At 36.4% G+C, this 13,220-nt stretch overlaps 2 protein-coding genes across 2 annotated transcripts in view; both read right to left on the bottom strand.

Annotated features, from left to right (window-relative positions):
- Positions 1-13,220, bottom strand: part of LOC107044277 (leucine-rich repeat and immunoglobulin-like domain-containing nogo receptor-interacting protein 2) — a 149,638-nt gene that overhangs the window by 32,087 nt on the left and 104,331 nt on the right. The window lies entirely within an intron of this gene.
- On the bottom strand, positions 7,261-12,513 carry LOC107044286. The gene is made up of 2 exons (XM_015266095.1): positions 11,231-12,513; positions 7,261-7,478 (listed from the first exon to the last, which is right to left on the bottom strand). The coding sequence occupies exons 1-2, from the start codon at positions 11,937-11,939 to the stop codon at positions 7,459-7,461; spliced, it is 729 nt and encodes a 242-aa protein (XP_015121581.1). The 5' UTR covers positions 11,940-12,513; the 3' UTR covers positions 7,261-7,458.

Raw genomic sequence — 13,220 nt, 5'->3', positions numbered from 1 at the left:
CATATTGTTTAAATATTGCCTCATAATTGAGTAAATAGTAGCTATAATGTTGAAAAAAAAAATTTAAATTTTAACGACACTTTAATAGCAAATTTTAGGATTTTGAGAGAAAAAAGTCAAGAAATGTAAAATTTCACTGACTATTTCCCCCATCACCCTTCCGAACAATAGAATTGCGAAATTCAACATCCCGTGGTCCAATCAGAACAGAATTATATCGATAATACCCCGTCGGTCGGTAATTTTCCCGTTGCCAAGCAGAATAACAAAAAATTGTCGAATTTACCACCATAACGCCGAATACCACAATTCTATTTATTGAAATGGTGATGAGGAAAACAATCCGCCGAATACCCCTCGAGCTTCAAAATGAATCGGAGTATTTCCCTTAAACTTCCCTGCATACAAACGGATGCGTCAAGTTTCGCAGCAAAAATCACCCGCGCAAGCACTCGGGATTTTTTTAAACTGCGAAAATAAAATTTGAATGCGACACAATGAAAACTATGATCAATTCTTTCACATTGAAAAAATAATAATAATATACAAATTAAAAAATTGTAGAGAACAAGAATGACGATATTTGTGCCATATTCTGTGAATCATTAACATGAATTTCAGATTCACGAAAAAGGATAGAGCAGAAGTGACACTATCATTTCAAGTTTTCATTTTCAATTTTGATATTCAGAGGATGGTCAGTTTGTTCCGGATGTAAGACGATATGGCAGATTTCCAGAGAATTCAAAATAATTATGAGGTTTTCTTAAAAAATTCGAGAAAATCGAAAATTCGGGAAAACCGAGTTCTTCACAAATTAGAGGAAATTTTGGATATTTCTCAAATATTAGATAATTTTCGAATAGACAATGGGAGAACAATTGACAGGAAAAGGTGGAATTTTCCAAATAAAACTAAGATGAAGAAGTCACGAGCTCGAACATAATTTGAAAAATTCGAGAAATTCCTCGTATTTTCTCAACAATTTTCTAAACATTTTTCAAAAAAAATTCACAAGAATTTCGGAATTTTATAGAGAATTTGAAAAAATTTCAGATGATTCATGATTCAAGTTTCGAATTCTCTAATATCTAATAAAATTGTGAGAAAAATCATGAATGAGGAGAAGATACTCCAAATTAGCCAAAGAGCATCAGAATCGGTCTTATAATTAATACCGACGAAAAAAAAAGAAAAATAATTGAATGCTGGTCTAAAGACGTAAAGAGGGTAAAGGGAGAGCTCAGACTAAAAAATTCTGGATTGTGAGAAATTTAATAATTATTGATTTGTACTCCGAATCGAATTTTGATTATAATTATCGTTAGAACGTCATTGAAAGAGCACGGAAATTCAGAATTAGTGAATATCTTATTGAAATATTGACATTGAACTGTCAATCAACCGATAAGCATTATTTTCATTAACCTTAACACTCAGAATCAGTATAATAAGATGATAATGAATCATTATTTTTTGAAAGAAGCACAAGGGAAACAAAGGACATAATGAAAGGGCACCAATATCGCGGCCGCGGCCGTGTGAAAAATGAGTTTTTCAGCTTGACGGAAATAATAATGCAAAGCTGAAACTGTTAAAACCGATAGAAATATGAAAATTTTAGAGGAGATCCAATTTCTAATGAATGCTCATTAACAAAAGATTTTTGGAAATTAATGACGATGTGTTTCAACTTCTTCACAAAATCCGTCTCCAATAGAATAAATATGAATTATCGGAACTTTAAGGAAGTTCGCGCGTACCCTAACAAATCAGGCAAATTGTCGGGAGTTAGCCAGAGAACTTAAAACAACTATGAGGTTTTCTGAAAAAACATCGAATAAAAGCACGAGTTTTTCGAAAATTAGAGGAAATTTTCTGCATCTCTCAAATATTAGAAATTTTTTTAATAAACCATAGGTGAACAATTGATAGGAAAAGGCGGAATCTTCCAAATAAAACTGACGTGCAAGAGTTACGTGACCTTAACTACTACACTCTGATTCAAAAAGGAAAGAAGAATATGATTTGAAAAGTCTGAGAACATGATTTCACAAAAATTTCCAAGCTTTTCAAGCAAAATTCACAAAAATTTGGAGATTTCATGGAGAATTTAAAAAAATTTCGGATAATTCATCAAAGTTTCTAATTTATGGCATCGTCGAATAAAATTGTGAGAAAGACCATGTAAGAGAAGAAAATTCTCCGAATTACCGAAGGAGAATCAGAATCCGTCATAATTTTTCCAGAAGCAATAATTAAATGCTTTTGTAAAGGTATGAAGGAGAATAAAAGGGGTTGTAAACACTTTAAAATTCTTGATTTTGAGAACTTTAAGGATGTATCCTTAAAGAACACACAAATCGGGATGGGGATTACCCTTTTCGCCAAAATTCACGTTTTTTGAATTTTTCTGGCAAATTGTTGATCGGATTGAGGTGAAAAAATATACCGTTTTTGCGTCTTATCATTACTTAATAACTCACGAAATTTCATGATCGTGTAATCATTTTCCTACGTTTTTTCTAAACTTTTCGGAAATTCACAAATTTTTTTTAAAAATACAGGAAGATGATTGCACTTTTATGAAACTTCGTGAATCAGTCAATAATGATAAAACGCAAAAACGGTATATTATTTCGCATCAATCCGATCGATAATTTGCCAGAAAAATAAAAAAAAACGTGAATTTTGGCCGAAAGGGTGTAGTACATCCTTAATAATTATTGTTTTGCATTCTGAATAGAATTTTGATGAGACTTATAGTTAGAACATCATTCAGTGCGCACTGAAATTCAGAATTAGTGAATCAATTAGTGAAATATTCAAACTGAACAGGTGATGAACCGATAAGCATTGTGTCCATTAACTTTAACACTCAGTTTAATAAGGCGATGATAAATAAAAATTTTGAGAAAGAAACAGAAAAAAAATAAATAAAAGGCATAATAGAAGGGCATCACCGTCGCGGCTGCTTGCGGCGGCGCTAGTATGAAAAAAAAACCTGAATATGAACGTTCCATGATTTTGTTACAGATAAAGAAGATTCATTGGGATTGGTTTTGGGGTTCATTTATTTCCTTGAGTAATTCATGATGAAATTTCCAGGGCTATAAGCAGGGCGACGTTAATGAAAATTTTAAAAAATCCTGGGCATTCATTTTCTCAGTTTTTGCACATTATTATTTTGTCTCCGATTTTTTCGAGCAATTTTCATGAAAAATATCTAAATAAAATTGAAATACAATTCGTAGTTTTATAATCTTTTAAATTAGATATTTCGACCAAGAAAAAACTGGAGAAGAGTTATGAAAATGTTCAATAGAATCGGCTAAAAACGAATGGAAATGTCTACAGAAATTCTATAGGAGCAATTCCACGTCAAATCTGAAATGAAAAAAATGTCATGTTTCCGATTGTCTTGGCGATTTTTTTTAGGACTCCACAAAACCAAGTTCTCATGAAATTTTTAGAGCGATTCGATTTTTTTCCGGCGAGTTATGATTTTTCAAAAAATTTCACTGTCTAATCACACAACAATGGAAAACGAGATAGTATCTGGAGGAATTGAACTACCTGACTGAAAACTGGCCAGCACTTGTAACAACCCTTCTATCGAGGGGGCGAGAATTACCATTTTGGTGAGCCAGCGAAAACCTACCCTAGTACTTCGTCGTATCAAAAGGGCTAGTATAGCAGGAAACTACCATGACAGAAGGGGCTAGTATTGAGATGAATAGCTACTCAAGTAAGATTATTTTATTTTTGGCCAAGGGATAAATAATCAACGATGTGAACTACTGGAGCGAATGGTAGTCAACGAGAGGAACCTGATTTCGAGTCTTACTCCATTTCGGGACCGGGGCTGAGATGAAATCTACTCAATTGTAATGGGAATATCAACAGTAATATTAACGTGCAATGGAGATATACCCAATCACTGTATCAGCGTATGTTCTTATCCTGCGAATCCTTCACGGAATATACCTGAAAATCCCTTCGAGGACATCGAGGTGATTCAGGAGGGGGATAAAGAAACGGAGGAGAACGATGAGATACTTGGACAGCAATTTTCTACACCAAGCAACGTCTTTTATCAAACAGGAGCACTCGGAGTAGAGGGGTTTATTCCAAATCAAACTCCTAGGGGCGATCGTGAAGGGACAGTGCCACCCGACGTACATATACAACAATCGCGGGAAGAATGACCACCTCGATGAGCCTGGAACTCACCTCATGAGTTTGAGATATTAAGCTAGCGGACCAATGGGATCGAATGGAGATAATTCATGCACAATAGCCAAACTTCATTTTTCTGGAATTTTCCCCGAATTTTCCAGGACGTCCAATGTAGACAGATGAGGGTAGGGGTATAGTGGATTCCTCGGAACCTAGCATCGGTGGACATGTTCGGGAAAAGACGCGCTTCTATTTGAAGTCCATTCAAATTTTCTGCTTCAATATTTTGGTGGGAATTTCGATTTTTTTCTTTGGAGCATTTACCTACCAGACCAATGAAGTTGAATGGAGTCAATTAGTGCACAATAGTAACGAACCAAATATGTGCTCATTTTCTGCAGGAAAATAATTTTCATTTTTCCCTATTTTAGCCCCATTTTTGGAAAGGTTAAATGTGGTCAAGTACGGGTAGAGGAAGAAAAGATTCCTCGGACCCTAGGATCATTGGATTGAAATTTAAGCCCCATTATAAATTTTCTGCTCGATTATTAAGGACTTGAGTAGTCACCAATCTAAATGGGCAAATTGAAAGTGGCTCCTTTGGACCCCCCACCTCATGGATGAATTCCATCATTGAATCGTGTGCTTCAATGTAAGGGCCATTATATATTTTCTGCCTGATTACTAAGGGCCTGAGTTCTCACTAATCTATGTGGGTCAATGAAGATGGCATCCTTGGCCCTCATGGTGAGTCAGTATGTTCAATAAATCATGTGCTTCAATTTAGAGCCCATTGGGAATTTTCTGCTCGATGACTTGAGGGCCTGAGTTCTCACTTATTCCAATGAGGCAATTCAAGGTGATTCCCTTGGGCCCCCTGATGAGTTGATATATTCAATGAATCATATGCTTCAATTCAAGGACTATTAGAATTTTTCTGCTTGATTACTGAGGCCTGAGTTCTCATTGATCTGTATTTCTTTATTCAAGTTGGTCTTTTCGGGCCCCGAATGAAAATGAACCTGAAATTTTTTTCTGTTAGAAGAAGTCTTGGAACTGTTTATTGTGATATGGTTCAATGTTTAGACCTAAAAGTGAAGCACATAATTCACAGAAAGGATTGCTTCCTTGAGCCCCATGGCCTCTTGGGCCTCAGAATGAGTCAACGCTCATCCGGGGCCCAAGGAAGCCATCTTGAATTAACGCATTTAGAACAGGGGTGTCTCCAGCCCACAGTGATCAAGCAGAAAATTTCTAATGGGCCTTAAATTGAAGCATATGATCTATTGAATGCATTGACTACCTGGGGGGCAAAGGAAGCCATTTTTAATTGACCCATTTAAAACACCCAAGTCTCAAGTACGTAGTGATTGAGCAGAAAATTTTTAATGGACCTTAAATAAAGGTATTTCATCGCTTCGCTACTAAATTTTCGCTTTCCACCTTGACATTTCTTTTCTGATCTCAGAGCTTGACAAATGAGGGCAAAAAATATAGCAATGATTAAAAGTGTCCAAGTAAAGAAAAAAAATTATTTTCCTCTTTTTTTCGAGAAAATTGACCTCTTAATGGTTTCCAACCTTTAATGACTTTTCCATCTTAAAGCTCAGAAAAAGTACACTTTATTTTAATAATCATTTTTGAACGCATAGAACCACAGAAATAAAGTATTTTTATCAGCCAAGAAAATATAATTTCAGAAAAAGAATGAACAGTACCAAAATTGTGAAAAAATCTGGAACTTTTTTCGAGTCACAGCACACCTTCAAAAATTGGTGAAAAATTCTGAGAAGTCGAGAAAAATGACTGTCTGGTTTGACAAAGAATGTCCCCATAGTGTATCCATTTTTTTCAATTGACCACATTTGTCTGCTAGATACACTTCACAAACTGAAAAATTGCATTTTTCCCCAAAAAATATTGAAGCAGAAAATTTCCAGTTGACTTCAAAATAAAGCACATATTTCCCCGATTGTATCTAGCCATCCTAGGGTCCGAGGATTCCGACCCACCCTCACCTGACCATATTTGATGTCCAGGCAAATTCGGGGTAAAATGAAATTATTTTCCTGCAGAAAATTAGCACATATTTTGTTCTGTGCCTTGAGCTTAACGCACCAAACTCAAAAAACGATTTTTTTGCCAAAACATTTAAGCAGAAAATTGAATTTTTCTGCAGAAAAAAGCACATAAGGAGCCCGTATTTTGGAGCTAATTGTTGACCCGATCTAATCACCCGGATCTGCTCACTTCACGGAGCTAATGTTCGATGATTAGCCTGGACTTGGTGGAATGAATTAAGGATGGATGAGATGTAAACGGATTTCTCGCGAGTGGGATGGCGGGCCTTTGACTCTCAACCCGTGCACTTTACTCAGCAGTCATTTTAATCAAAATTATCACCTTTTTGTCACAATTAAAATGTTAATGAACTGGTCAGTTTGATTAAGCATAATCAATAAAGAGAGCAGTGCAGACAATTAAGAGTAGAGCAGTAAAACGGAACAGAAATTGAACAAAAGTGAAGTACACGTGCGGAAAGCAATATGCAAATGAGAGAGATTGATGGTCCACGAGGTAGCAGGTAGCGAATATCCAGCGGTGTAAACGTGACCCAATTGAAATGGGGGCGTTCACACAACACCTGTCCACCAAGTGACACCTTAGGTGTCAGAAGTGAGAGGTCATCTGAGGTGAATCGATCAATCGTGCGTGAGCTGAGCGAGCGTTACATGCGAGCTGTTCGTGTGAGTGCGTATGCGAGCGGAATTGTGTGGATTTCACCTGACGACATCAGTGATTTAAATGACTGCATTGAATTCACGATTTCATTGATTTCAAGCATGAGTTTCAGTTATTTCATGACTCATCATGATTTCATTGACTCTATTCGACTGAAATCAATTATTTCTACGTAATTGAGATCACTAAAAACTCAATGACTCGAAATTAAAAGAGTAATCGAGATGAAATAATTATTTATTGTTGGTATTTGGGGATCTTCAGGATATCAAAATAATTAAACACAGATTTACTTTAATAATGAAAGTGTATTTTAGAATATAAGTACAGTGTCTCGCACCACAGCGCGTATCCAAGTAAAGTGCGTCGCACAGTCACTGTTGCTAAGGCGATCGGCGCATGCACGCCATCTATACAAAGCAGTAAAGTATGAGTAATGGTAGGATAGAGAACTGGAACAGGTGCCAAACTCCGACACTCCCTCCCGACTGCTTCAGTTGTTCTCTGGAGAGTTTTTCAATTCAGACCTTAACTCTTTTACTTGGATTCTTTGTGACCTAAATAAACAAACAGATATAGAAGATTAAATATTGGAATTCATAATTTTATCGACTTGTCTTTTATGCAGTTCGAATGCTAAAGGTTTAGTAAACAAGTCTGTTAACTGGTCCCTTCATGGAATCCACTTAACTTTTATCAAATTCAATTTCACACATTGCTTTATATGAAGTTCTTTAACATCAATTATGTGTCTCAGTCGATTTCCTCCATCAGCTTCCGCACCAATTGTTGCCGCTCTATTATCACACCATAGAGTCATAGGCAACGGAGGTTCTACCAAAATCAACTTCAGAAAGTTGTACATCGAAAGCAATTCCTCATTTGTCTCGCTCATTGCCACAGATTCTGCTTGACATGTTGATAGAGCTGCATAAGATTGTTTGTAAGTTCTCCAAATAATAGAATCACCAAACAACTGAATGACGTAACCACAAGTGGTTTCGGAATTTTCGCGGTCGACAAAACTAGCGTCTGAATAGCCTTCGATGTCATCGTATTCCCCAGAGTATTTGAGACCAAATTATTTCGTACCTTTCAGATATCTTAATACTCTTCGCACCATTAACCAATCCTCATCAGTCGGATTTATTTGATGTCTGCTCAGGACATTGACTGTGTAGGATATCTGTGTAGGATATCTGGTCTTGTTGTACTAGCCAAGTACAAGAGACTGCCAACTACTTCTCTGTATGGACAATTAATTTTGACTTCATCGCACCTTGTCAACTCCCCGTTCATATCGGATTCCCTCAATGTTCTTTCATGATTGGATGCCTGAGTAGTTAGCATTGGTGTTCTTTGTGGATGACAATTCTCAAACCCAAATTTACTCAAAATTTTATCGACATATTTTTTTTGTGATAATCTGATCAATCTGTTTTCTCTGTCGCGTCTAATTGAAATACTAAGAAATTCTTTTGGTTCACCCAGTATAGTAATTTCACATTTAGAGATTAACTTTAATTTAACTTCTACAAGTTTTTTTTTATCATTACTGGCCAGCAAAATATCATCTACATAAAGTAAAAGGATCAAGAATCTATGACCTTCTCTCCATATAAATATGCATAGCTCTGAGTCTGAGTTAGTCAGTCCTACACTAAGAGCAATTTCTGTGAACTTAACGTTCCACGTGTTTGGACTGATTTTTAGTCCGTAAAGAGCCCTTTCCATTATGCAAACGTTTTCCCTTCTTTCATTGTTTGTATGTGGAGTTCCTTCTGGAATCTCCATATCAATTTCTTCTTCTATTTCTCCATTCAGAAACGCCGTTTTGACGTCCAATTGACATACCTCGAGATCATATTTATTAATGATTGCTATTACTGCCCTCACCAATGGCATCCTGGAGACAGGAGCATATGTCTCCCTTAGTTCGTAAACATTAGTATCTTTAAAGCCCCGAGTTACTAATTTAGCCTTCCATCTAATTTCCCCATTTGCTTCTAGCTTCCTTTTGAACACCCATTCCGAGTCAACGATATTGACTTTCTTACCATTCTTCATTTTTATTAGTCTATCAACCAATCTGCAAACCTTGTTTTTCTTCATAGAATTGAGCTCTTCAGCTATTGCCCTTTTCCAATTTTCTTTGTCTTTACTTTTCATTGCGTCATTGTAGTTCAATGGATCTGAATTAATGGATGCTAGTAATGCATGATGATTTTCATCATTCAGTTCATCTAACCTTTCTGTATCTTCTTGAGTGATACATGCCATGAAAATGCCTGAATTTACGTTTTCTTCAACTGATAGGGGACTCGAATTTATTGTTTTCACCGTACCTTCACCTACACCTATTATCTTATTTTCTTTGGACTCAATTGTTTCTTTTCTGGGTCTTCCCCTCTTACGCTTCTTCTCTCCCTCCGATTTCAATGTTTCCTCAGTTGAGTTAGTGTTCTCATTAATTTTAACGAACCATTCGTTTTGATTAATTTCTTCTTGATTTGATGGAAAATCTTTAATCTCATTCTTGTTGAATTTATCGCCATAGACTAATTTTTCGTTGAACCTTGCATGTCTACTTTCTTAATATTTGCCATTTTCTGGTTTCAAAAACTGATACCCCGTTGGAGTGTATCCAATCAGTATTACCCTCACCCCCTCAACCCTGAACTTTGATCCTGTTTTTCTTTGAACCTTAACGCACCCGAATCTTTCAATGTGATTAATGTTACAGTTATGATTTGGAGCAAATTCTTCTAATGGGGTCTTCATTTGATTCGATTTATGTGGGGTTCTGTTGTAGGCATACACTGCAGATGACAGTGCAAGATCCCATGTTTTCAGGAAGCTTCACATCAAACATATACGTCCTAACCTTTTTCTGTATCGTTTGATTGAATCTCTCGGCTACTCCATTGTGCTCAGAAGTGTTTGGACATGCTAATTGTAATTCCTCACCTAGTTTGTTCAACACTTCAATAGTGTATCCTCCTGTAAATTCTGTTCCCTGATCAGATCTCAGATAGCATACCTTCGCGTCATAACCTAACAAATTTCTCGCGCTTCTAACGAATATTTCTAGGTAGTGACCAGTTTCGCTTTTAGCTTTCGTTAGGCATGCCATTGCAAATCTAGTCTTATCATCAATGAATACTGAGATGAACTTGTAACCTTTAGGATGTGTTATTGGGGATATGGGTCCCATTACATCAGAGTGTATAATCTGTAAAGGAGCTGTAGCTCTGCTGCGTGTCACAAGAAATGATAATTTCTTAAATTTTGAAGCCAAACAGACTTCACGATTCGAAATTGATTCATCAAAGATAGCTGCATTTAATTCTTTGTTTTCTGGATACTTCAATTGTAAAGCTTTGAGATAAGAAATTGATGTATGTCCGAATCTGACATGCCATAGCATTGCCCTATTGTTTTTCCTGAATTTGTTGTCTTCAGCTTTGAATGAATTTAACTCTTCAATGGGTTCCTCAAATGGTAGTTCATCAACATTATGGAAATTTCTGTCCCATATTGTATAGTCAAAATTCGAATGTTCATACATCGGTTTATTGTTAGTGACTTCATTTTTTTCATTCGAAATTTTCTCTGAGCTCAAATCCATCTGTTGTAATTTCATTTTCTTTTGGTTCTTCTTTCTGATCATTAATGTTTTCTACGATTGGTTCAATTTGTTGTTTTGTGGTAACACTCCGAGTGTTGTATCTAACTCCTTTTATCACACTCTCAGCTGCATATGCTGTTATTTTTATATTCTTTTCCTCTCTAATCTCCTCAGAATCTAATTTACTTTCCCTTGTTTCTAGTTCTATGACCCAATAGGATCTTTTATACGGACCCTTAATAATTGATAGATTGGATATCGGATCAAAAATGTCTATTTGTTTGTCATATAGATAGATGGCAAGCCCCATTTCAGCAAATTTCCTTAAAGACAACAAATTAGCGTGTAATGCTTCAGCGAAGATTACTGAGTCGATTTCTAATCTATTCCCGTTCATCGACTCTATTTCTACGGTTCCCACTCCCTCCGTTCTTAAATCTGCTGATTTATCTTTATTAGAGCACCTAATCACCCCTATACTGTTCTCATCAAATGTCTTCAAAATGAGTTTCGAATTGGACATATGTTCGGTGGCCCCTGAGTCAGCTAAGAATTTCGATAACAAATTTCCATTATTGTCATTAGTTGTATCGACAGATAAAGCATTACCTTGTATCTTTTCATGTTCAGTTTTCATAGAATTTTTTGTTTCATCGGTGTAAATGTTATCTGTTCTCTTACCTTTATACTGGTCATTGTCACCATCAGATGATTTGTCTCCATTCTTAGCTGAAGTTGTCCTTGTCCATGTCTTGGACCTTTGGTACTTCGATTGATTTCTACCTCTGCCAAACCCCCTGCCATCATTGAATCGTCCTCGTTTAGCAGTATTCTGACCTCCACCTTCGATCTTCCTTTTGATTCCACATCTCATGGCATCTCGACCCATGACATCCTGAGAATAATACCCCCGCAATTTAGAATTGTTGTAGCCACCCCTCGACTGACTGCTGGATCCGCCACCTGATGGACAGGCTTTTGCTTTGTGACCAACTCCATTGCATTTGTAGCATACCTTCTGTCCCTTGTTAGGACAATACAAAGCAATATGATCATAACTGCCACAATCATAATACCATGTGCCTTTCCCAGCAAAATTTGCTGCACGAATATTCTTTTTATCCCCACTGACTTGTTTATTTATGGCTTCATCTTCCATAACAATAAGATAAAGCTGATCATATGTGAGAGGTGGTAGTTTGTGTAATTTAGCTGTCCTCTCATGTGTTTGAACTGAGGGTATTGATACCATTACTGCATTGAGTAGTGCGTCGTTCTTTTCGTCTTCAGATACAGGATTTGCACCCGGGGAATTTTCATAGCTCGCTATTGTATCTTCAAATTTTTGAAGAAATTCGTGAGCTGTTGTCTTTCCTTTTACATACTTCATATTAAATATTTATTTTCTAACAGCAAATGAGGTGACATTATTTTCAGATCTTTCAATTTCCTTTAATGATGATAAGATATCTACTGGATCGTTATACTTCATGATTCTTGAGTGATACTTCCTGTCTAAATGGTTAATAAGAATATTTCTGACTTTAAATTTTTGATCTTCAAGCGTTTTCTCATCAACACGGCATTCGAGTTTTATCAATTACATGCAATAGTTTGTGTGATCTTAATTCTGACTGAAAGTAATCGTAAAAGTTTTCATATTTCATTTTACTATCAAACACAGTTTCTTCTTATTCCTGAGTTTTTACTCGATAGACTTAGTTTAATTGCTTTTGCTAATTCTTTCGTAGAATCTTTACCAGACTTTTCACTATTGACTTGTGACTCTTCCCCTTGACGCTCCCCCTCCATCCGACCAACAATTTCACTACTTTTTGCACCTGTGTTGCCATTTCCCCCTTCAGTCCTTGGAATATTAGTTCCACAGATTTTAAGAAAGTTTGAAGTGATTTCCTTTAGTTGGGCTAGTTGTTCATTCATTATCTTTTGTCTTTTGCTTTCCATCTCCATCATTGTCTGATCATGCTTCCTCGAAACCTCAATCGCCTCCACCAAATAGCTCCCAACCTCTGCATTCACATGACAAGTCCTTTTTAGGCTATCAGTGAGTGCACTAACTGTTTCCCATAATTTATTTCACCCTGAATTATTGGTGTCTCCAATCTTCTTTTGATTGGAATTCCCGATGATGGAGTTAGGATCAATAAATTTTATCTGAGCTGATACATCACTAATGATTTTTGGTTTCCCTTTGTCAGGTATTGAGACTCCAACAATGTGTTCATTCCCTTCATCTTCACTGCCTTTGTGACTTTGCATATCTTCTTGACCTTCCAGATCAGTCTGATCTTCTTTACCATCCTGATCTCCCTATGACATGATTGGGCTCTGCTCTGGGGTAATTCTTGGCATAACTGTAGCTTGTCCTGCAAAGATCCTCCCTTTATACCATGATTCCAAAGAACTCCACTGTTCCTCAATCATTCTCTTATCTAATTAAAATAGGCCATTTACATTAATAAATTATGCCAGAATCGAGTGCTCTGGGATCAGTCAACTGAACCTCAATATGGCTAACCACAGAAGGAACCGAAACTTTCAAAATATGAAAATCAAAATTTATCCTGAATCAGTCCAAGTCAACCAGTTTCCGAACCCCGAACATCAGTGTTCTTTCACCGGTTAACTCTCCAGAGTCTTAATATGATTT

The sequence above is a fragment of the Diachasma alloeum genome, unplaced genomic scaffold (assembly GCF_001412515.2).
Source record: "Diachasma alloeum isolate Michigan unplaced genomic scaffold, Dall2.0 Dall_scaffold_00709, whole genome shotgun sequence".
Lineage (NCBI taxonomy): Eukaryota > Metazoa > Arthropoda > Insecta > Hymenoptera > Braconidae > Diachasma > Diachasma alloeum.
This window is presented reverse-complemented; position numbering and strand designations above follow the sequence as displayed.